The following is a 24243-nucleotide window of genomic DNA, read 5'->3' as shown; positions in this document are numbered from 1 at the left end:
CCCACGACATAAGACTGCTGAACAGCTTCTACCCCCAAGGCATAAGACTGCTGAACAGCTTCTACCCCAAGACATAAGACTGCTGAGCAGCTTCTACCCCCAAGACATAAGACTGCTGAACAGCTTCTACCCCCAAGACATAAGACTGCTGAACAGCTTCTACCCCCAATACATAAGATGCTGAACAGCTTCTACCCCCAATACATCAGACTGCTGAACAGCTTCTACCCCCAAGACATCAGACTGCTGAACAGCTTCTACCCCCAAGACATAAGACTGCTGAACAGCTTCTATCCCCAAGACATCAGACTGCTGAGCAGTTAATCACCACCGGATTATTTACATTCACAACCCCCTTCCATTTGTATTGTACACTGCTGCTATTAGCTGTTTATTATCTATACGTAGTCACTTCACCCCTACCTACATATACAAATGACCTCAATTTACCTGTACCCCTGCACACTTGGTACCGGTACCCCCTGTACATAGCCTCGTTATAAAAGTAAAAAAACTTTACTTTGTTTGGTAAATATTTTCTTAACTCTTTCTTGAACTGCACTGTTGGTTAAGGACTTGTAAGTAAGCATTTCACGGTAAGGTCTACACCTGTTGGTTAAGGGCTTGTAAGTAAGCATTTCACGGTAAGGTCTACACCTGTTGGTTAAGGGCTTGTAAGTAAGCATTTCACGGTAAGGTCTACACCTTTATTCAGCTTACGTGATAGATTAAACATATCAGCCTATGCGCTACATGAGGTGTGCGACCATGATTTTGATAAAATTTTGGAAACAACAGCATGTGCTGTTTCCTTACGCTGTGCCTCACAAGTGAGAAATCACATTGTATTGGTCACATACACATTTTTTACAGATGTTATTGTCCTGTTGAAAAACAAATGATAGTCCCACTAAGCGCCACCCAGATGGGATGGCGTATCGCTGCAGAATGCAGTGGTAGCCATGCTGGTTAAGTGTGCCTTTGAATAAAAAAAGAAAAATCACAGACCGCGTCACCAGCAAAGCACCCCCACACCACCACCTCCATGCTTCACAGTGGGAACCACACATACAGAGATCATCCGTTCACCTACTCTGCGTCTCACAAAGAGACTGCTGTTAGAACCAAAAATGTCCAATTTAGACTCATCAGACCAAAGGACAGATTTCCACCGGTCTAATGTCCATTGCTCATGTTTCTTGGCTCAAGCAAATCTCTTCTTCTTGTTGTTGTGCTTTAGTAGGGGTTTCTTTGCAGCAATTCGACCATGAAGGCCTGATTCATGCAGTCTTCTCTGAACAGTTGATGTTGAGAAGTCTGTTAGTTGAACTCTGTGAAGTATTTATTTGGGCTGCTATTTCTGAGGCTGGTAACTCTAATGAAATTATCCTCTGCAGCAGCGGTAACTCTAGGTCTTCCATTCCTGTGGCAGTCCTCATTAGAGCCAGTTTCATCATATCTCTTGAAGGTTTTTGTTTTGCAACTGCACTTGAAGAAACTTTCAATGTTCTTGAATTTTTCACATTGACTGACCATGTCTTAAAGTAATGATGGACTGTAATTTCTTTTAACTTATTTGAGCTGTTCTGTTCCATGGACTTCACACTATTTGGTAAAATACCATCTTCTGTATACCTTGTCACAACACAACTGATTGCTTCTAAACCATTAAGAACGAAATACATTTCACAAATTAACTTTTGAACAAGGCACACCAGTTAATGGAAATGCATTCCAGGTGACTACCTCATAAAGCTGGTTGAGAGGATGCCAAGAGCGTGCAAAGCTGTTGTGAAGGCAAAGTGTTGCTACTTTGAATAATCTATTTTTTTGGTTACTACATGATTCCATATGTGTTATTTAATAGTTTTGATGTCTTCACTATTATTCTACAATGTAGAAAGTAGTACAAATAAAGAAACATTTTGAATGAGTAGGTGTGTCCATACTTTTGACTGGTACTGTACATATTTTGTCTGAGCCATTGAATTGGGACTCCACTTTGTCTCTGCACTGATGTTTTGTCTGTTAGGGAGAGAATAACTACACTGTTTGTATTCGGCCCTATTCCTAGTCACCTTGTCATGGTTAAATGCGGTGGTTTGCGCTTTTTTTGTGCGAATGCTGCCATCTCGCCACAGTTTCTGGTCTGCATAGGTTTTTAATAGTCAGTGGGAACAACATCCCTATACGATTCCTGATGAACTCAGTCACTTTGTCCATGTAAATGGCAATGTTATTCTCAGAGGCTACCCAGAACATATCCCAGTCCGCATGATCAAAACAATCTTGAAGAATGGATTCCGATTGGTCAGACCAGTGATAAATAGACCTTTAACACAGGATTCCGATTGGTCAGACCAGTGATAAATAAACCTTTAACACAGGATTCCGATTGGTCAGACCAGTGATAAATAGACCTTTAACACAGGATTCCGATTGGTCAGACCAGTGATAAATAGACCTTTAACACAGGATTCCGATTGGTCAGACCAGTGATAAATAGACCTTTAACAAAGGTACGTGTTTTGATGTGAGTTTTGATGTGTTTCCCCGGAGCGTTGACATCAACTCGAGGGATGAAAACCTCTGAGGCCAATCGCCTGTACACGTTTCAAAAATCAATCTAATGTATTTTATAAAGACAGTTTATTTTTAACATTTTTATATCACCTTTATTTCACAAGTGAAATCTTATTGAGTATGATGTGTCAGTTAGGTATGAAAAATTCTCCTGCCACACAGCTCAGTCAAGACCTCTCCCTCCTTCAGACAGACTGGTGCTCTACCCAGCCAGATGAGACGTCTCCCTGGCAGCTACTGGGCCGTAGGCTCAGTTTGGGCACCTAACTTCCACACTACACCACCTCAGAACCAGAGATAATGACCCACACTACACCACCTCAGAACCAGAGATAATGACCCACACTGCACCACGTCAGAACCAGAGATCATGACCCACACTCCACCACCTCAGAACCAGAGATAATGACCCACACTGCACCACCTCAGAACCAGAGATCATGACCCACACTCCACCACCTCAGAACCAGAGATCATGACCCACACTGCACCACCTCAGAACCAGAGATAATGACCCACACTACACCACCTCAGAACCAGAGATAATGACCACATTACACTACCTCAGAACCAGAGATAATGACCACACTACACTACCTCAGAACCAGAGATGACCACACTACACTACCTCAGAACCAGAGATAATGACCACACTACACTACCTCAGAACCAGAGATAATGACCACACTACACTACCTCAGAACCAGAGATGATGACCACACTACACTACCTCAGAACCAGAGATAATGACCACACTACACTACCTCAGAACCAGAGATCATGACCCACACTCCACCACCTCAGAACCAGAGATAATGACCACACTACACTACCTCAGAACCAGAGATAATGACCGTGCTCCCAGTGGAGGCTGGTGTAACTTTAGATGGGGGACTGGCTCATTGTAATAGCTGGAATGGAATGAATTCTCCTGATTTCTCCATCCTCCAGGGGTATGTCAGCTGACTAACCTGTTCATCTATGACCTTTAACACTGATCTGGAGTTTGTCTGTTAGATACGTGTTAGACCTACCTCTATTGTATTGTGCTGTGTGGCTAAATAAAGAGCTGAGCTGTTCCCTTGTCTGTCCCAGCGCTCACCTGCTGTTAGCCAGCTGTCTGTCTGTGGACATGTCCTTTGTGATGTAATGCTCAAAGTCAATGTTTCCATGTTCAGTGCTGCATGACTGCCTTAGAGATATTACTGTCTATCTCTGTGGTATCACCCACAACCACTTTCAGGTCAGCAATTGTATTAGCCGTAATTGATGCCTCATGAAGTTTGTGCAGGTTATGCCAGGTTCCTGGGCCTGTGTTCATAAAGCACCGGAGTCCTGATCTAGGATCAGTTTTACCCTTTAGATCATAATGAATAAGAAGGAAGACCTGATCCTAGACCAGCACTCTTACTCTTTGTGAATACAAGCCCTGATCTTTTATTGTTTTATGTTTTTATTTCATCTTTATTTAACCAGGTAGGCCAGTTGAGAACACATTTATTTAACCAGGTAGGCCAGTTGAGAACACCTTTATTTAACCAGGTAGGCCAGTTGAGAACACATTTATTTAACCAGGTAGGCCAGTTGAGAACACCTTTATTTAACCAGGTAGGCCAGTTGAGAACACCTTTATTTAACCAGGTAGGCCAGTTGAGAACACCTTTATTTAACCAGGTAGGCTAGTTGAGAACACCTTTATTTAACCAGGTAGGCCAGTTGAGAACACCTTTATTTAACCAGGTAGGCCAGTTGAGAACACCTTTATTTAACCAGGTAGGCTAATTGAGAACACCTTTATTTAACCAGGTAGGCTAGTTGAGAACACCTTTATTTAACCAGGTAGGCCAGTTGAGAACACCTTTATTTAACCAGGTAGGCCAGTTGAGAACACCTTTATTTAACCAGGTAGGCTAGTTGAGAACACCTTTATTTAACCAGGTAGGCCAGTTGAGAACACCTTTATTTAACCAGGTAGGCCAGTTGAGAACACCTTTATTTAACCAGGTAGGCCAGTTGAGAACACCTTTATTTAACCAGGTAGGCCAGTTGAGAACACCTTTATTTAACCAGGTAGGCCAGTTGAGAACACCTTTATTTAACCAGGTAGGCCAGTTGAGAACACCTTTATTTAACCAGGTAGGCCAGTTGAGAACACCTTTATTTAACCAGGTTGGCCAGTTGAGAACACCTTTATTTAACCAGGTAGGCCAGTTGAGAACACCTTTATTTAACCAGGTAGGCCAGTTGAGAACACCTTTATTTAACCAGGTAGGCCAGTTGAGAACAAGTTCTCATTTACAACTGCGACCTGGCCAAGATAAAGCAAAGCAGTGCAACACAAACAACAACACAGAGATACACATGGAATAAACAAATATACAGTCAATAATACAGTAGAAAATAAAGAAAGTCTATATACAGTGTGTGTGAATTTATTTATTTATTTTATATTTTATTTCACCTTTATTTAACCAGGTAGGCAAGTTGAGAACAAGTTCTCATTTACAATTGCGACCTGGCCAAGATAAAGCAAAGCAGTTCGACATGAGGGTGGCATGAGGAGGTATGGCAGTAAATAGGCCATAGTAGCAAAGTAATTACAATTTAGTAGATTAACACTGGAGTGATAGATGAGCAGATGTTGATGATGGTGTGTAAGTAGTGATACTGGTGTGCAAAAGAGCAGCAAAATAAATAAAAACAATATGGGGATGAGGTAGGTAGATTGTGTGGGCTATTTACAGATGGACTATGTACAGCTGCAGCGATCAGATAGCGGATGTTTAAAGTTAGTGAGGGAAATGTAAGTCTCCAGCTTCAGTGATTTATTTTTTTTGCAATTCGTTCCAGTCATTGGCAGCAGAGAACTGGAAGGAAAAGCAGCCAAAGAGGGTGTTGGCTTTCGGGATGAGCAGTGAGATAAACCTTCTGGAGCGCGTGCTACGGGTGGTTGTTGTTGTTATTGTGACCAGGGAGCTGAGATGAGGCAGAGCTTTACCTAGCATATACTTATCGATGACCTGGAGCCAGTGGGTCTGGCGACGAATATGTAGCGAGGGCCAGCTGACTAGAGCATACAGGTCACAGTGGTGGGTGGTATGAGGCACTTTGTTAACAAAACGGATGGCACTGTGATAGCAAATTGTATGTAGTCTGAGTAGAGTATTGGAAGTTATTTTGTAGATGACGTCTCCGAAGTCGAGGATCAGTAGGATAGTCAGTTTTACGAGGGTAAGTTTGGCAGGGTGAGTGAAGGAGGCTTTGTTGTGAAATAGAAAGCATTTTCAGATAGCAGAGAACATCTGCTATCTGGATTTGGGTGAAGGAGAAGCTGGGGAGGCTCGGGCAAATAGCTTCGAGGGGTGGCGAGCTGTTGGGGTAGCCAGGAGGAAAGCATGGCCAGCCGTAGAGAGATGCTTATTGACATTTTCAGTTATCGTTGATTTATCAGTGGTGACCATGTCACCTAGCCTCGGTGCAGTGGGCAGCTGGGAGGAGGTGCTCTTATTCTCCATGGACTTTACAGTGGTCCAAAACTTTTGGGATTTAGAGCTACAGGATGCAAATTTCTGTTTGATAAAGCTAGCCTTTGCTATCCTGACTGTGTATATTGGTTCCTGACGTCCCTGAACAGTTGCATATCGCGGGACTATTCGATGCTATTGCAGTCCGCCACAGGATGTTTTTGTGCTGGTCGAGGGCAGTTAGGTCTGGAGTGAACCAAGGGCCATATCTGTTCATAGTTCTACATTTTTTGAAAGGGGCATGCTTATTTAAGATGGTGAGGAAATTACTTTTAAAGAACGACCAGGCATCCTCGACTGACGGGATGAGGTCAATATCCTTCCAGGATACCTGGGCCAGGTCGATTAGAAAGGCCTGCTCGCAGAATTGTTTTAGGCAGCGTTTGACAGTAATGAGAGGTGGTCGTGGACCACGGACCCATAGTGGATGCAGGCAATGAGGCAGTGATCGCTGAGATCCTGATTGAAAACAGCGGAGGTGTATTTGGAGGGCAAATTGGTCAGGGTAATATCTATGAGGGTGCCCATGTTTACAGATTTAGGGTTGTACCTGGTGGTTTCCTTGATCATTTGTGTGAGATTGGGGTGTTAAGTATATCCCAGTTTAGGTCACTTGACAGAAGGAACTCTGAAGATAGATGAGGGGCAATCAATTCAGATATGGTGTCCAGGGCACAGTTGGGAGCTGAGGGGGGTCTATAACAGGCGGCAACGATTTAGACTTGTTTTTTAAAATTAGAAGCTGAACTGTTTGGGTATAGACCTGGAAAGTATGTCAGAACTTTGCAAGCTATCTCTTCCCACTTTGGCAGTTCTATCTTGACGGTCCGAAATCTCCAAATCTTTGGTGGCCTTCTTAAGCCAGGATTCAGACACTGCAAGGACATCAGGGTTGGCGGAGTGTGCTAAAGCAGTGAATAAAACAATCTTAGGGAGGAGGCTTCTGATGTTAACATGCATGAAACCAAGGCTTTTTCAATTACAGAAGTCAACAAATGAGAGAGCCTGGGGTCATGCAGGGCCTGGGTTTACCTCCACATCACCCGAGGAACACAGGAGGAGTAGGATGAGGGTACGGCTAAAGGCTAGCAAAACTGGTCGTCTAGTGTGTTGGGGACAGAGAATGAAAGGAGCAGATTTCTGGTCGTGGTAGAATAGATTCAGGGCATAATGCGCAGACAGGGGTATGGTGGGGTGTGGGTACAGTGGAGGTAAGCCCAGGCACTGAGTGATGATAAGAGAGGTTGCATCTCTGGACACGCTGGTTATTACATTTACATTTACATTTAAGTCATTTAGCAGACGCTCTTATCCAGAGCGACTTACAAATTGGTGCATTCACCTTATGACATCCAGTGGGACAGTCACTTAACAATAGAGCATCTAAAACTTAGGGGGGGTGGGGTGAGAGGGATTACTTAACCTATCCTAGGTATTCCTTAAAGAGGTGGGGTTTCAGGTGTCTCCGGAAGGTGGTGATTGACTCCAATACACTGCTGTCCTGGCGTCGTGAGGGAGTTTGTTCCACCATTGGGGGGCCAGGGCAGCGAACAGTTTTGACTGGGCTGAGCGGGAGCTGTACTTCCTCAGTGGTAGGGAGGCGAGCAGGCCAGAGGTGGATGATACTGGGTGAGGTCACTGCATGTGTGGAAGGTGGGACAAAGGAGGTATCTAAGGCATGTACAGTGGGACTAGGGGACTAGGGGCTCCACTGTAAACTAAAACAATGATAATTATCCTAAACAACAGTATACAAGGCATATTGACATTTGAGAGAGACATACAGCGAGACATAAAGCAATCATAGGTGTTGATTGGGAGAGCTAGCTAAGACAACAACAACGGCTAATCAGCTAAGATAACAACAGCAGGTAAAATGGCAATGAATGGGCAGAGAGGTTCAGTTAACTACACAAATAGAGCTCGCGGCTGGGGCCGACAGATAAACAAGAAATTAACAGAATGGAGTACCGTGATAAATGGACAGTCCAGCAGGCATCAGCTATGTAGCCAAGTGATCATAGGGTCCAGGGGGCAGCAATAGAAGGAACAGGGAAGCAGCTAGGTAGTCGTTACTACGCAAACGGCTGGTGCCTGATCAGAGGTAAAGGCCGCTAGCAGTGGCTAACAATGACTAAATAGCTAGTAACTTAGCTAATTAGCTGGCTACCTTCTGATGAAAGTTTTTTTAAAATAGCAGATCCGTGTCACATTGAGTGCGGAGATGCGGGTTATCGGGAGGTATATTTAATAAAACAATGGAAAAAGAGATTGAAAAATTAATTGGAATATATGCATACAAACAATACACTGCCATCTTGGGTTGATAGGTTCAGCTCTCTGTTTTGGTCTGCTTGTTGGCCCCTCCCATCACCTGGTTAGTGAGATACCTGGCCTTGTTGGCCCCTCCCTCTCACCTGGTTAGTGAGATACCTGGCCTTGTTGGCCCCTCCCATCACCTGGTTAGTGAGATACCTGGCCTTGTTGGCCCCTCCCATCACCTGGTTAGTGAGATACCTGGCCTTGTTGGCCCCTCCCATCACCTGGTTAGTGAGATACCTGGCCTTGTTGGCCCCTCCCATCACCTGGTTAGTGAGATACCTGGCCTTGTTGGCCCCTCCCATCACCTGGTTAGTGAGATCATGTCCTGGCCTTGTTGGCCCCTCCCATCACCTGGTTAGTGAGATGCCTGGCCTTGTTGGCCCCTCCCATCACCTGGTTAGTGAGATACCTGGCCTTGTTGGCCCCTCCCATCACCTGGTTAGTGAGATACCTGGCCTTGTTGGCCCCTCCCATCACCTGGTTAGTGAGATACCTGGCCTTGTTGGCCCCTCCCCTCACCTGGTTAGGGAGATCATGTCTGTAAATGAGATGCCTGGCCTTGTTGGCCCCTCCCCTCACCTGGTTAGGGAGATCATGTCTGTAAATGAGATGCCTGGCCTTGTTGGCCCCTCCCCTCACCTGGTTAGGGAGATCATGTCTGTAAATGAGATGCCTGGCCTTGTTGGCCCCTCCCCTCACCTGGTTAGGGAGATCATGTCTGTAAATGAGATGCCTGGACTTGTTGGCCCCTCCCCTCACCTGGTTAGGGAGATCATGTCTGTAAATGAGATGCCTGGACTTGTTGGCCCCTCCCCTCACCTGGTTAGGGAGATCATGTCTGTAAATGAGATGCCTGGACTTGTTGGCCCCTCCCCTCACCTGGTTAGGGAGATCATGTCTGTAAATGAGATGCCTGGCCTTGTTGGCCCCTCCCCTCACCTGGTTAGGGAGATCATGTCTGTAAATGAGATGCCTGGCCTTTTTAACAGAGGGTCACATTTCTGCTGATTTGAGTTTTCACAGGGTCAATGCAGGTTCCTGTTCAGCACTGTTTGTTCATTTGATATCTAGAAGAGTCATATATATATCACCCTGTAGCAAACAAAGTTCCACATTTGGGATGATTGAGTTGTTTTTGCAGGACATGGCGGGGACGACGACACCACAGTGCTGCTCTTTATGTTCTTAGTTTAATATCAGTTTGCATGAGGTAGGGATGGTCAGTGGTTGAAGTCGGCTGTAACAGGAGTAGGTGGGTCATGTCCGATTTTGAGTGAAAGAACTAATTACAGAATAAATCACCAAATAGACTACATGGGTTCAGGAACTATTTTTTTAATGTCTTCACGTGGGCCTGAGGTCATTTGTCTGTCTGGTTATTGTGGAGTTGGTGACCATCCTGATCTGGTCCAGAATGGTCAATCTGATCCACTGTGTTTGTCTGGACTGGTCTTCATATTGTGTCTTTGGGGAATCATAATGGTAGTAGGAGTTGGTAGTGGTGTCTGTAAGAGTTGGTTAGTGTCTACTGGCTCTGTATGTGACTGAAACACCGGCTGTTGGAGTTGGTTAGTGTCTACTGGCTCCGTATGTGACTGAAACACCGGCTGTTGGAGTTGGTTAGTGTCTACTGGCTCCGTATGTGACTGAAACACCGGCTGTTGGAGTTGGTTAGTGTCTACTGGCTCCGTATGTGACTGAAACACCGGCTGTTGGAGTTGGTTAGTGTCTACTGGCTCCGTATGTGACTGAAACACCGGCTGTTGGAGTTGGTTAGTGTCTACTGGCTCTGTATGTGGGTGAATAACGGCCTGTTGTTTTTTTGTCTTGTAGGTGATTGAATCTCTGGGAATCATGATCTACAAGGCATTGGACTACAGTCTGAAGGAGAGCGAGGAGAGAGAACTCAGTCCGCCTCTGGAGCAGCTCATCGACATGATGACCAACATGGCAGAGAAGGAGAGGGACAGTGACCCCTGCCCTGATGAAGGTTACGAGGCCACAGAGGAGGAGGAAGACGAGGAAGACCCAAACACTGTCTGTAATGTAAAAGGATTCAGAGACATCATCATGGTACGTCCTGTCTCACTGTATCAACTATAGTTACCTGTAACGATACAACTCGGTGATGCGTTAGAGCGGTACGATGCGTTAGAGCGGTACGATGCGTTAGAGCGGTATGACGCGGTGACGCGTTAGAGCGGTACGATGCGTTAGAGCGGTACGTTAACGGTACAACACGGTGATGCGTTAGAGCGGTACGATGCGTTAGAGCGGTATGACGCGGTGACGCGTTAGATGCGCGGTAGAGCGGTGCGATGCGTTAGTTAGCGGTACGATGCGTTAGAGCGGTATGACACGGTGATGCGTTAGAGCGGTATGATGCGTTAGAGCGGTACGATGCGTTAGAGCGGTACGTTATGCGTGCGTAGAGCGGTATGACGCGACGCGGTGCGGTGGATGCGTTAGAGCGGTACGATGCGGTTGCGTTAGCGTGCGACGGGTGATGCGTTAGAGCGGTACGATGCGTTAGAGCGGTACGATGCGTTAGAGCGGTACGACACGGTGATGCGTTAGAGCGGTACGACACGGTGATGCGTTAGAGCGGTATGATGCGTTAGAGCGGTACGATGCGTTAGAGCGGTACGATGCGTTAGAGCGGTACGACACGGTGATGCGTTAGAGCGGTACGACACGGTGATGCGTTAGAGCGGTACGATGCGTTAGAGCGGTACGATGCGTTAGAGCGGTACGACACGGTGATGCGTTAGAGCGGTACGACGCGGTGATGCGTTAGAGCGGTACGACGCGTTAGAGCGGTACGATGCGTTAGAGCGGTACGATGCGTTAGAGCGGTACGACGTGTTAGAGCGGTACGATGCATTAAAGCGGTACGCTGCGTTAGAGCGGTACGATGCGTTAGAGCGGTACGATGCGTTAGAGCGGTACGATGCGTTAGAGCGGTACGACACGGTGATGCGTTAGAGCGGTACGATGCGTTAGAGCGGTACGACGCGTTAGACCGGTACGATGCGTTAGAGCGGTACGATGCGTTAGAGCGGTACGATGCGTTAGAGCGGTATGATGCGTTAGAGCGGCGACGACACGGTGATGCGTTAGAGCGGTACGACGCGTTTAGAGCGGCGACGTTACACGGTGATGCGTTAGAGCGGTACGACGCGTTAGAGCGGCGTTACGACGCTTTAGAGCGGTACGACACGGTGATGCGTTAGAGCGGTACGATGCGTTAGAGCGGTACGACGCATTAGAGCGGTATGACACTGTGATGCGTTAGAGCGGTACGATGCGTTAGAGCGGTACGACGCGTTAGAGCGGGATGTTGCGTTAGAGCGGTACGATGCGTTAGAGCGGTACTACGCAGTGACGCGTTAGAGCGGTACGATGCGTTAGAGCGGTACGACGCGTTAGAGCGGTACGATGCGTTAGAGCGGTACGACGCGTTAGAGCGGTACGATGCGTTAGAGCGGTACGATGCGTTAGAGCAGTACGACGCATTAGAGCGGTACGATGCGTTAGAGCGATACGACGCAGTGACGCATTAGAGCGGTACGATGCGTTAGAGCGGTACGATGCGTTAGAGCAGTACGACGCAGTGACGCGTTAGAGCGGTACGATGCGTTAGAGCGGTACGACGCAGTGACGCGTTAGAGCGGTACGATGCGTTAGAGCGGTACAATGCGTTAGAGCGGTACGATGCGTTAGAGTGGTACGATGCAGTGACGCGTTAGAGCGGTACGATGCGTTAGAGCGGTACGATGCGTTAGAGCGGTGAGACGCGTTAGAGCGGTACGATGCGTTAGAGCGGTACGACGCAGTGACGCGTTAGAGCAGTACGACGCAGTGACACGTTAGAGCGGTACGATGCGTTAGAGCGGTACGACGCAGTGACGCGTTAGAGCGGTACGATGCGTTAGAGCGGTACGACGCAGTGACGCGTTAGAGCGGTACGATGCGTTAGAGCGGTACGATGCGTTAGAGCGGTACGATGCGTTAGAGCGGTGAGACGCGTTAGAGCGGTACGACGCGGTGACGCGTTAGAGCGGTACGATGCGTTAGAGCGGTATGACGCGGTGACGCGTTAGAGCGGTACGATGCGTTAGAGCGTTACGACGCGTTAGAGCGGTACGACCCGGTGACGCGTTAGAGCGGTACGATGCGTTAGAGAGGTATGACGCGTTAGAGCGGTACGATGCGTTAGAGCGTTACGACGCGTTAGAGCGGTACGACGCGTTAGAGCGGTACGATGCGTTAGAGCGGTATGACGCGGTGTCGCGTTAGAGCGGTACGATGCGTTAGAGCGGTACGATGCGTTAGAGCGGTGAGACGCGTTAGAGCGGTACGACGCGGTGACGCGTTAGAGCGGTATGATGCGTTAGAGCGGTGAGATGCGTTAGAGCGGTACGATGCGTTAGAGCGGTACGACGCGTTAGAGCGTTACGACGCGTTAGAGCGGTACGACGCGTTAGAGTGGTACGACGCGTTAGAGCGGTACGACGCGGTGACGCGTTAGAGCGGTACGACGCGTTAGAGCGTTACTACGCGTTAGAGCGGTACGACGCGTTAGAGCGGTACGACGCGTTAGAGCGGTACGATGCGTTAGAGCGGTACGATGCGTTAGAGCGGTACGACGCTTTAGAGCGGTACGACACGGTGATGCGTTAGAGCGGTACGATGCGTTAGAGCGGTACAACGCGTTAGAGCGGTACGACGCGTTAGAGCGGTACGACGCGTTAGAGCGGTACGATGCGTTAGAGCGGTACGACGCGTTAGAGCGGTACGATGCGTTAGAGCGGTACGACGCTTTAGAGCGGTACGACACGGTGATGCGTTAGAGCGGTACGATGCGTTAGAGCGGTACGACGCGTTAGAGCGGGATGTTGCGTTAGAGCGGTACGATGCGTTAGAGCGGTACGACGCAGTGACGCGTTAGAGCGGTACGATGCGTTAGAGCGGTACGATGCGTTAGAGCGGTACGATGCGTTAGAGCGGTGAGACGCGGTGATGCGTTAGAGCGGTATGATGCGTTAGAGCAGTACGACGCAGTGACGCATTAGAGCGGTACGATGCGTTAGAGCGGTACGACGCAGTGACGCATTAGAGCGGTACGATGCGTTAGAGCGGTACGATGCGTTAGAGCGGTACGATGCGTTAGAGCAGTACGACGCAGTGACGCGTTAGAGCGGTACGATGCGTTAGAGCGGTACGACGCAGTGACGCGTTAGAGCGGTACGATGCGTTAGAGCGGTACGATGCGTTAGAGCAGTACGACGCAGTGACGCGTTAGAGCGGTACGATGCGTTAGAGCGGTACGACGCAGTGACGCGTTAGAGCGGTACGATGCGTTAGAGCGGTACAATGCGTTAGAGCGGTACGATGCGTTAGAGCGGTACGATGCGTTAGAGCGGTACGATGCGTTAGAGCGGTGAGACTTGTTAGAGCGGTACGACGCGGTGACGCGTTAGAGCGGTACGACGCGTTAGAGCGGTACGACGCAGTGACGCGTTAGAGCGGTACGACGCAGTGACGCGTTAGAGCGGTACGATGCGTTAGAGCGGTACGACGCAGTGACGCGTTAGAGCGGTACGATGCGTTAGAGCGGTACGACGCAGTGATGCGTTAGAGCGGTACGATGCGTTAGAGCGGTACGACGCAGTGACGCGTTAGAGCGGTACGATGCGTTAGAGCGGTACGATGCGTTAGAGCGGTGAGACGCGTTAGAGCGGTACGACGCGGTGACGCGTTAGAGCGGTACGATGCGTTAGAGCGTTACGACGCGTTAGAGCGGTACGCCGCGGTGACGCGCTAGAGCGGTACGATGCCTTAGAGCGGTATGACGCGGTGATGCGTTAGAGCGGTACGATGCGTTAGAGCGGTGAGACGCGTTAGAGCGGTACGACGCGGTACGATGCGTTAGAGCGTTACGACGCGTTAGAGCGGTACGATGCGTTAGAGCGTTACGACGCGTTAGAGCGTTACGATGCGTTAGAGCGTTACGACGCGTTAGAGCGGTACGACGCGTTAGAGCGGTACGACGCGTTAGAGCGGTACGACGTGTTAGAGCGGTACGACGCGGTGACGCGTTAGAGCGGTACGATGCGTTAGAGCGTTACGACGCGTTAGAGCGGTACGACGCGTTAGAGCGGTACGACGCGTTAGAGCGGTACGATGCGTTAGAGCGGTACGATGCGTTAGAGCGGTACGATGCGTTAGAGCGGTAAAACGCGTTAGAGCGGTACGACGCGTTAGAGCTGTACGACGTGTTAGAGCGGTACGACGCGTTAGAGCGGTACGACGCGTTAGAGCGGTACGATGCGTTAGAGCGGTACGATGCGTTAGAGCCGTACGATGCGTTAGAGCCGTACGACGCGTTAGAGCGGTACGAGGCGTTACAGCGGTGCGACACGGTGACGCGTTAGAGTGGTACGACTCGTCAGAGCGGTACGACGCAGTGTCCCGTTAGAGCGGTGCGACGCGGTGACGCGTTAGAGCGGTACGACGCATTAGAGCGGTACGACGCGGATACGAATTAGTCTCCTATGAGCCCTAGTCAACAGTAGTGCACTATAAAGGGAATAGGGTGCCATTGGCGTAATGCCCGACTAGCATCACCACCCTGGATGGTTCCGACCTAGAATATGTGGACATCTATAAGTACCTAGGTGTCTGGCTAGACTGCAAACTCTCCTTCCAGACTCATATCAAACATCTCCAATATAAAATCAAATCTAAGAGTCGGCTTTCTATTCCACAACAAAGCCTCCTTCACTCACGCCGCCAAACTTACCCTAGTGAAACTGACTATCCTACCGATCCTCGAATTTCGGCGATGTCATCTACAAAATAGCTTCCAACACTCTACTCAGCAAACTGGATGCAGTTTATCACAGTGCCATCCGTTTTGTTACTAAAGCACCTTATACCACCCACCACTGCGACCTGTATGCTCTAGTCGGCTGGCCCTCGCTACATATTCGTCGCCAGACCCACTGGCTCCAGGTCATCTACAAATCCTTGCTAGGTAAAGCTCCGCCTTATCTCAGTTCACTGGTCACGATGGCAACACCCACCCGTAGCACACGCTCCAGCAGGTATATCTCACTGATCATCCCTAAAGCCAACACCTCATTTGGCCGCCTTTCGTTCCAGTACTCTGCTGCCTGTGACTGGAACGAATTGCAAAAATCGCTGAAGTTGGAGACTTTTATCTCCCTCACCAACTTCAAACATCTGCTATCTGAGCAGCTAACCGATCGCTGCAGCTGTACATAGTCTATCGGTAAATAGCCACCCAATTTTACCTACCTCATCCCCATACTGTTTATATTTATTTACTTTTCTGCTCTTTGCACACCAATATCTCTACCTGTACATGACCATCTGATCATTTATCACTCCAGTGTTAATCTGCAAAATTGTAATTATTCGCCTACCTCCTCATGCCTTTTGCACGCAATGTATATATACTTTTTTTTTTCATTTTTTTCAACTGTGTTATTGACTTGTTAATTGTTTACTCCATGTGTAACTCTGTGTTGTCTGCTCACAATGCTATGCTTTATCTTGGCCAGGTCGCAGATGCAAATGAGAACGTGTTCTCAACTGGCCTACCTGGTTAAATAAAGGTGAAATAAAAAAAATGTAATTAGTCTAGAAGTTCTGTAGGTACAGATAGGTTCTAAATTAACCTATTAAAACTCAGACGCTTATTCAAGCTCTAACCAAGTTTATTCACACATTGGGTCAATACAGCTGCATAAGACAAAATACATATTCACACAAGCACTGGTATGAAACCCTTTCTCCTGTGCCGAGTCTCCTCCTACACATCTGAACAGCCAATGCATCCCTGTTGCTAGGCAGAACCTTAGTGATATCTGTTCTTCCTCACTTCATCTGACCTGACCGCTGCCCCAAAGTGCTCACGCCTCCCCAACTCACGGCTGTCATGGTGACTGGAACCAGACAGTCTCTTTTCCTCCCATAGGATCCCTGATGGCTAACAATAACATATTCAGAATGTAAACATTATACATTCCCCTCTCCCTCAGTGACATGAATAAGTACATTTCATGATTTCAGAACCCAATAGTAGACACAGCACTTCAACCAGATGCAGACAAACAATGACTGAAATATGTTGATACCCAACGATCACTTGTTTAACTGGTTGTTGTTTGACTCATGTGAAAAATGGATTCACCAGAGCTTAGTGTCTGTCTCTGAGGAGTACATTCATACATAATAGCATCATATTTTCTTAAAAAGTGCATTACTGTTGACCAAGGCCCATAGGGAACAGGATGGTATTTGGGATGCAGTCATTAGCAGAGCTTTCCCCACAGACCAGACTTCTCCCTCTGGAGACCTCCAGTCACATCTGAAATAGATGCAGCAGCACGGCTATATTAGATACGTCTGCATTCCTCAAACTCTCCTTCCTTCTCACTCCTTCCCAGACTAAGGGGTTGATAGGGTAGTTAGTCAGCCTCCTAAATTACACCCTATTCCACTTGGGCCCTGGTCAATAGCAGTGCACTACAGCCCTATGGAGTCTGGGTCAATATAGTGTAATACATGGGGAATAGGGTGCCATTTGGGATGCTGATTAGGGTGAATCTAACTGACGTGACACGGTAACAGAAGCAGGGAAGTCTCAAACTGGCTCGGTGCTCAATGCACTCGTCTGAGCTAAGAAAACACGAGCTTCTTTCTGTCAGACCTTTGACTTTCACAAGGCCTCAAGGCACACGGATTAACACGACGTGTACTCAAAGTGTGCGCCGACCAACTGTCAAGTGCCTTCAATTACATTTTCAACCTCTCCCTGACCCAGTCTGTAATACCTACATGTTTCAAGCAGAACACCATAGACCTTGTGCCCAAGAAGGTAACCCTGCATCACTTACATCTGTAGCCATATAAAGTGCTTTGAGAGGCTGGTCATGACTCACATCAACACTATCATCCCAGATACCCTAGACCCACTCCAATTCGCATACCGCCCCAAAAGATCCACAGATGACGTAATCTCTATCACACTCCACACGGCCCTTTCCCACCTGGACAAAAGGAACACCTATGTGAGAATGCTGTTCATTGACTACAGTTCAGCGTTCAACACCATAGTGTCCTCAAAGCTCATCACTAACCTAAGGACCCTGGGATAAAACACCTCCCTCTGCAACTGGATCCTGGACTTCCTGACGTGTCTCCCCCAGGTGGTAAGGGTAGGCAACGACATCTCCATCCTTAATTAGAAGAAGTTTAGAACCACCAAGACCCTTCCTAGAATTGGCCGCCCAGCCAATCTGAGTAATCTGAGGAGAAGGGTCTTGGTCAGGGAGGTGAACAAGAACCCAATGGTCTCTCTGACAGAGCTCCAGAGTTCCTACGTGGAGTGGGGAGAACCTTCCAGAAGGCAACCGTCTCTGCAGCACCCCACCAATCAGGCCTTTATGGTAGAATGGCCAGACGGCAGTCCCTACTCAGTGGAAGGGACTGGGAGACAAGTCAGGATTGAGGGACAGATGAACGGATCAAAGTAAAGAGATCCTTGATGAAAACCTACTCCAGACAGAGCACTTAGGACCTTAGACTGGGGGCGAAGGTTCACCTTCCAACAGGACAATGACCCTAAGCACACAGCCATGACAACGCAGGAGTGGCTTTCGGACAAGTCTCAATGTCGTTGAGTGGCCCAGACCGAGTCAGGACTTGAACCGGATCGGACATTTCTGGAGAGACCGGAAAGTAGCTGTGCAGCGACGCTCCCCATCCAACCTGACAGAGCTTGAGAGGATCTGCAGAGAAGAATGGGAGAAACTCCCCAAATACAGGTGTGCCAGGCTTGTAGTGTCAAACCCAAGAAGACTCGAGGCTCAGCTCGCAGCCAAAGTTGCATCAACAAAGTACTGAGTAGGGGATCGGAATACTTATGTAAATGTCATATTTCTGTTTTTTACGAATTTTTCCAAAGAAATTATAAAGATGTTATATGCATTGTCATTATTGGGTATTGTGTGTAGATTGATGGGGGAAAAAACAACATAATTAATTTTAGAATAAAGCTGTAATGTAACAAATTGTTGAAAAAGTCAAGGGGTCTGAATACTTTATGAATGCACTGTGTATATACAGTACCAGTCAATAGTTTGGACACAGCTATTCATTCCAGGGTTTTTCTTTATTTTGGCTATTTTCTACATTGTAGAATAATAGTGAAGAAACCCAAACTATGAAATAATTCTAACACATAATAATAACACATGGAATCAAAAACAAATCAAAATATATTATATTGTCGAGATTCTTCCAACTACCCACCTTTTGCCTTGATGACAGCTTTGCACACTCTTGGCATTCTCACATGCATACTCACACACAAATATACATACTGTGTATATATGTTTTTTCTCTCCAAATAATTCCGTTTCTTAATGTTCATGTTGGCTCTCTGGGAATGAATGCTGCACCTTAATAACCCTATAATGTTGTCTTTGTTGTGATTCAGCTGGTCTCGGTCTCGCTCTGTCTCTCTGTGTAACATAACAAATTGTGTAAAAAGTAAAGGGATCTGAATACATTCCATATGTAGTATATATTTTATCGGAACTCAGTCCGGCTTTAAACCTGACTTGGTTCATCGTGCTCTAGCGAGTCTTTGGGTCTGTGTTGTCCGGGTAAGGGGAGGGTTTGGCCAGGTGGGGGGGGGGGTTTACTTGGTTCATCGTGCTCTAGCGAGTCTTTGTGGCGCTCCAGGTGCCTGCAGGCTGACCTCGGTCGTCAGGTGAACGGTGTTTCCTCCAACACATTGGTGTGGCTGGCTTACGGGTTAAGCAGCCGGATGTTAAGATGCTCGGTTTGGCGGGTCATGTTTCGCAGGACGCGTGACTCGACCTTCGACCCCCGAGCTCTTTGGGGAGACAAAATGATAATGTGTAGTATTGCAGAAAATAAGCTTTAAACCTGCAGATTTCTCTCCACCAACAAGAAGGGTGTGAACAGTTTGTGTCATTAACAGTACTTGTGCCCATAGAAATAGAAGTGGTCGCGCAGGGGGGGTGTGGGATCTTCCCCAATGCTGGAAGAGGGTCCCTGAGTGAAAACGTTTGGGAACCCCCGTAATAGGGTGCCATTTAGAACTCAGCCAGGCTGCGCTGCTGTCAGTTTTACCTCAGAGGAGGAAGAAGAAAGATAACACCTTTGTGTCCCAAATGGCACCTGGTCAAAAACACTTCATAGGGAATAAGGGTGCCGCTTGGGACAAAACCCTCACCTGGCTGTTTCGGGCGGTGACATGCACAACAACAAAGACTTAAAACCAGACATGTTACATTTTTCAACTCCTCCTTGAATGCATCATTTGGCATGACAACTCAGGCATCCAGACCTGTTAGTCACAGCAGCATACCGTGAGGGTCACAGCTGTTAAATGTCTATTGTTTTGCTAGTTTATGCACTTCCAGTACCTTCACAATGTATTCCTACCCCTTTTCTCACCCATCCACACAACATAGCCCATTATTGCAAATGTATTGAAAATTAAATACAGAAATATCTCATTTGCATAAGTATTCACATCCCTGAATCATTACTTTGTAGAATCACCTTTGACAGTGATTACAGCTGTGAGTCTTTCTGGGTAAGTCTAAGATCTTTCCACACCTGGATTGTGCAACATTTGCCCATTTAAAAAATATAAATAAACTTCTAAAGTTAAACATTCTTCAAGTTCTGTCAAATTGGTTGTTGATCATTGAGAGACAGCCATTTTCAGGTTTTGCCATCGATGTAAGTAAAAAACAACAACAATTTAATCCATTTTAGAATACGGCTATAACATAAAACAATGTGGAAAAAGTCATGGGTCTGAATCAAAATCAAATGTATTTATAAAGCCCTTCTTGGATTAGCGGATATCTCAGTGCTGTACAGAAACCAGCCTAAAACCCCAAACAGCAAGCAATGCAGGTGTAGAAGTACAGTTGCCAGGAAAAACTCCCTAGAAAGGCCAAAACCTAGGAAAAAACTCAGGTCTCAGGTCCTCCGAGAGAGAGAAAGAGAGAATTAGAGAGAGCATACTTAAATTCACACAGGACACTGGATAAGACAGGAGAAGTACTCCAGATATAACAAATAAACCCTAGCCCCCGACAATAAACTACTGCAGCATAAATACTGGAGGCTGAGACAGGAGGGGTCAGGAGACACTGTGGCCCCATCCGATGATGCCCCCGGACAGGGCCAAACAGGCAGGATATAACCCTACCCACTTTGCCAAAGCACAGCCCCCACACCACTAGAGGGATATCTTCAACCACCAACTTACCATCCTGAGGCAAGGCCGAGTATAGCCCACAAAGATCTCCGCCATGGCACAACCCAGTACTTTACAAATTATGGGGGGGGGTGTAGATATATATGTGTGTGTGTGTGTGTGTATATACAAAAAATATGAGGGGGTTGGAAATGGAACAATTACATTGATAGAAGCAAAAATCTATATGCAATATACCCCCTAAAAAATAAAGGTGACTGGCAGGGGGTGGCAACGGACGCTGTCTAGGGGTGACCTAGTTAGCTACTAGTTAGTTAGCTACTGTTGTCGCCCGTTTCCTTTTCTGTGGAGTTTATCAGCCGTTGGAATCCAACGTTATGGTGCATTACCATCTCCTGGTGTACTGGATCCCTCCTGGTGTACTGGACCCCTCCTGGTGTACTGGATCCCTCCCAGTGTACCGGACCCCTCTTGGTGTACTGGACCCCTCTTGGTGTACTGGACCCCTCCTGGTGTACTGGACCCCTCCTGGTGTACTGGACCTCTCCTGCCTGTGTAGTGGACCTCTCCTGGTGTACCAGACCTCTCCTGGTGTACCAGACCCCTCCTGGTGTACCGGACCCCTCCTGCCTGTGTCCCGGACCTCTCCTGGTGTACCGGACCTCTCCTGCCTGTGTACCGGACCTCTCTTGGTTACCGGACCTCTCCTGCCTGTGTACTGGACCTCTCCTGCCTGTGTACTGGACCTCCCCTGGTGTACCGGACCTCTCCTGGTGTACCAGACCTCTCCTGCCTGTGTACTGGACCTCTCCTGGTGTACCGGACCTCTCCTGCCTGTGTACCGGACCTCTCCTGCCTGTGTACTGGACCTCTCCTGCCTGTGTACCGGACCTCTCCTGCCTGTGTACCGGACCTCTCCTGCCTGTGTACCGGACCCCTCCTGGTGTACTTGACCTCTCCTGCCTGTGTACCGGACCTCTCCTGCCTGTGTACCGGACCTCTCTTGGTTACCGGACCTCTCCTGCCTGTGTACCGGACCTCTCTTGGTTACCGGACCTCTCCTGCCTGTGTACCGGACCTCTCCTGGTGTACCGGACCTCTTCTGGTGTACTGGACCTCTCCTGCCTGTGTACCGGACCTCTCCTGCCTGTGTACCGGACCTCTCCTGGTGTACCGGACCTCTTCTGGTGTACTTGACCTCTCCTGCCTGTGTACCGGACCTCTTCTGGTGTACTGGACCTCTCCTGCCTGTGTACCGGACCTCTCCTGGTGTACCGGACCTCTCCTGCCTGTGTACTGGACCTCTCCTGCCTGTGTACTGGACCTCTCCTGCCTGTGTACCGGACCTCTCCTGCCTGTGTACCGGACCTCTCCTGCCTGTGTACCGGACCTCTCCTGCCTGTGTACCGGACCTCTCCTGCCTGTGTACCGGACCTCTCCTGGTGTACTTGACCTCTCCTGCCTGTGCTCCCCGGGGAACATCATGGTTTACCTACTAGGGCCGGTTGCTCCCCGGGGAACATCATGGTTTACCTACTAGGGCCGGTTGCTCCCCAGGGAACATCATGGTTTACTTACTAGGGCCGGTTGCTCCCCAGGGAACATCATGGTTTACTTACTAGGGCCGGTTGCTCCCCAGGGAACATCATGGTTTACCTACTAGGGCCGGTTGCTCCCCAGGGAGCATCATGGTTTACTTACTGGGGCCAGTTGCTCCCCAGGGAACATCATGGTTTACTTACTAGGGCCAGTTGCTCCCCAGGGAACATCAGGGTTTACTTACTAGGGCCGGTTGCTCCCCAGGGAACATCAGGGTTTACTTACTAGGGCCGGTTGCTCCCCAGGGAGCATCATGGTTTACTTACTAGGGAAACATCAGGGTTTACTTACTAGGGCCGGTTGCTCCCCAGGGAACATCAGGGTTTACTTACTAGGGCCGGTTGCTCCCCAGGGAACATCAGGGTTTACCTACTAGGGCCGGTTGCTCCCCAGGGAACATCAGGGTTTACTTACTAGGGCCGGTTGCTCCCCAGGGAACATCAGGGTTTACTTACTAGGGCCGGTTGCTCCCCAGGGAACATCAGGGTTTACTTACTAGGGCCGGTTGCTCCCCAGGGAACATCAGCCATCAACAACTTCTCTTCATCACACTCTGTTCTGGGCTGTCTTCTCAATCTCCTTCCACTAATAATTTGTGTACACCTTGCGTTATTATCAGTGTGTGACTTTGTCTGCCGTCCCTCCTCCCTCCAGCTATGTACGTCCCACCTGCCCAGCCCCTCTGATGCCCCTAACCACTACCAGGCTGTGTGTCGGGCGCTCTACGCCGAGACCAGAGAGCTACGCAGCTTCCTGGAGAAGATCAAGAGTGCCAAAGAGGTGAGAACGCCCCTGACATGTTTATTAACCAATCCCTTACTCACTAAGAGGTGAGAACGCCCCTGACATGTTTATTAACCAATCCCTTACTCACTAAGAGGTGAGAACGCCCCTGACATGTTTATTAACCAATCCCTTACTCACTAAGAGGTGAGAACGCCCCTGACATGTTTATTAACCAATCCCTTACTCACTAAGAGGTGAGAACGCCCCTGACATGTTTATTAACCAATCCCTTACTCACTAAGAGGTGAGAACGCCCCTGACATGTTTATTAACCAATCCCTTACTCACTAAGAGGTGAGAACGCCCCTGACATGTTTATTAACCAATCCCTTACTCACTAAGAGGTGAGAACGCCCCTGACATGTTTATTAACCAATCCCTTACTCACTAAGAGGTGAGAACGCCCCTGACATGTTTATTTATTAACCAATCCCTTACTCACTAAGAGGTGAGAACGCCCGCCCCTGACATGTTTATTAACCAATCCCTTACTCACTAAGAGGTGAGAACGCCCCTGACATGTTTATTAACCAATCCCTTACTCACTAAGAGGTGAGAACGCCCCTGACATGTTTATTAACCAATCCCTTACTCACTAAGAGGTGAGAACGCCCCTGACATGTTTATTAACCAATCCCTTACTCACTAAGAGGTGAGAACGCCCCTGACATGTTTATTAACCAATCCCTTACTCACTAAGAGGTGAGAACGCCCCTGACATGTTTATTAACCAATCCCTTACTCACTAAGAGGTGAGAACGCCCCTGACATGTTTATTAACCAATCCCTTACTCACTAAGAGGTGAGAACGCCCCTGACATGTTTATTAACCAATCCCTTACTCACTGAAGAGGTGAGAACGCCCCTGACATGTTTATTAACCAATCCCTTACTCACTAAGAGGTGAGAACGCCCCTGATTAACCAATGAGGTTGACATGTTTATTAACCAATCCCTTACTCACTAAGAGGTGAGAACGCCCCTGACATGTTTATTAACCAATCCCTTACTCACTAAGAGGTTGACACGTTTATTAACCAATCCCTTACTCACTAAGAGGTGAGAACGCCCCTGACATGTTTATTAACCAATCCCTTACTCACTAAGAGGTGAGAACGCCCCTGACATGTT

General features: G+C 48.2%; 1 protein-coding gene across 1 annotated transcript in view; it reads left to right on the top strand.

Annotated features, from left to right (window-relative positions):
- The window catches only part of LOC124012294 (protein spire homolog 1-like), a 125445-nt gene that overhangs the window by 27059 nt on the left and 74143 nt on the right, over window positions 1-24243 (top strand). The window contains exons 3-4 of the mRNA XM_046325757.1: window positions 10263-10502; window positions 22981-23106. Coding sequence (XP_046181713.1) covers window positions 10263-10502; window positions 22981-23106 — 366 coding nt within the window. The remainder of the gene's footprint in view (window positions 1-10262; window positions 10503-22980; window positions 23107-24243) is intronic.

Source organism: Oncorhynchus gorbuscha, linkage group LG24, assembly GCF_021184085.1.
Source record: "Oncorhynchus gorbuscha isolate QuinsamMale2020 ecotype Even-year linkage group LG24, OgorEven_v1.0, whole genome shotgun sequence".
Lineage (NCBI taxonomy): Eukaryota > Metazoa > Chordata > Actinopteri > Salmoniformes > Salmonidae > Oncorhynchus > Oncorhynchus gorbuscha.
Note: the sequence above shows the minus strand (reverse complement) of the source record. Positions and strands in the feature narration are given on the sequence as shown.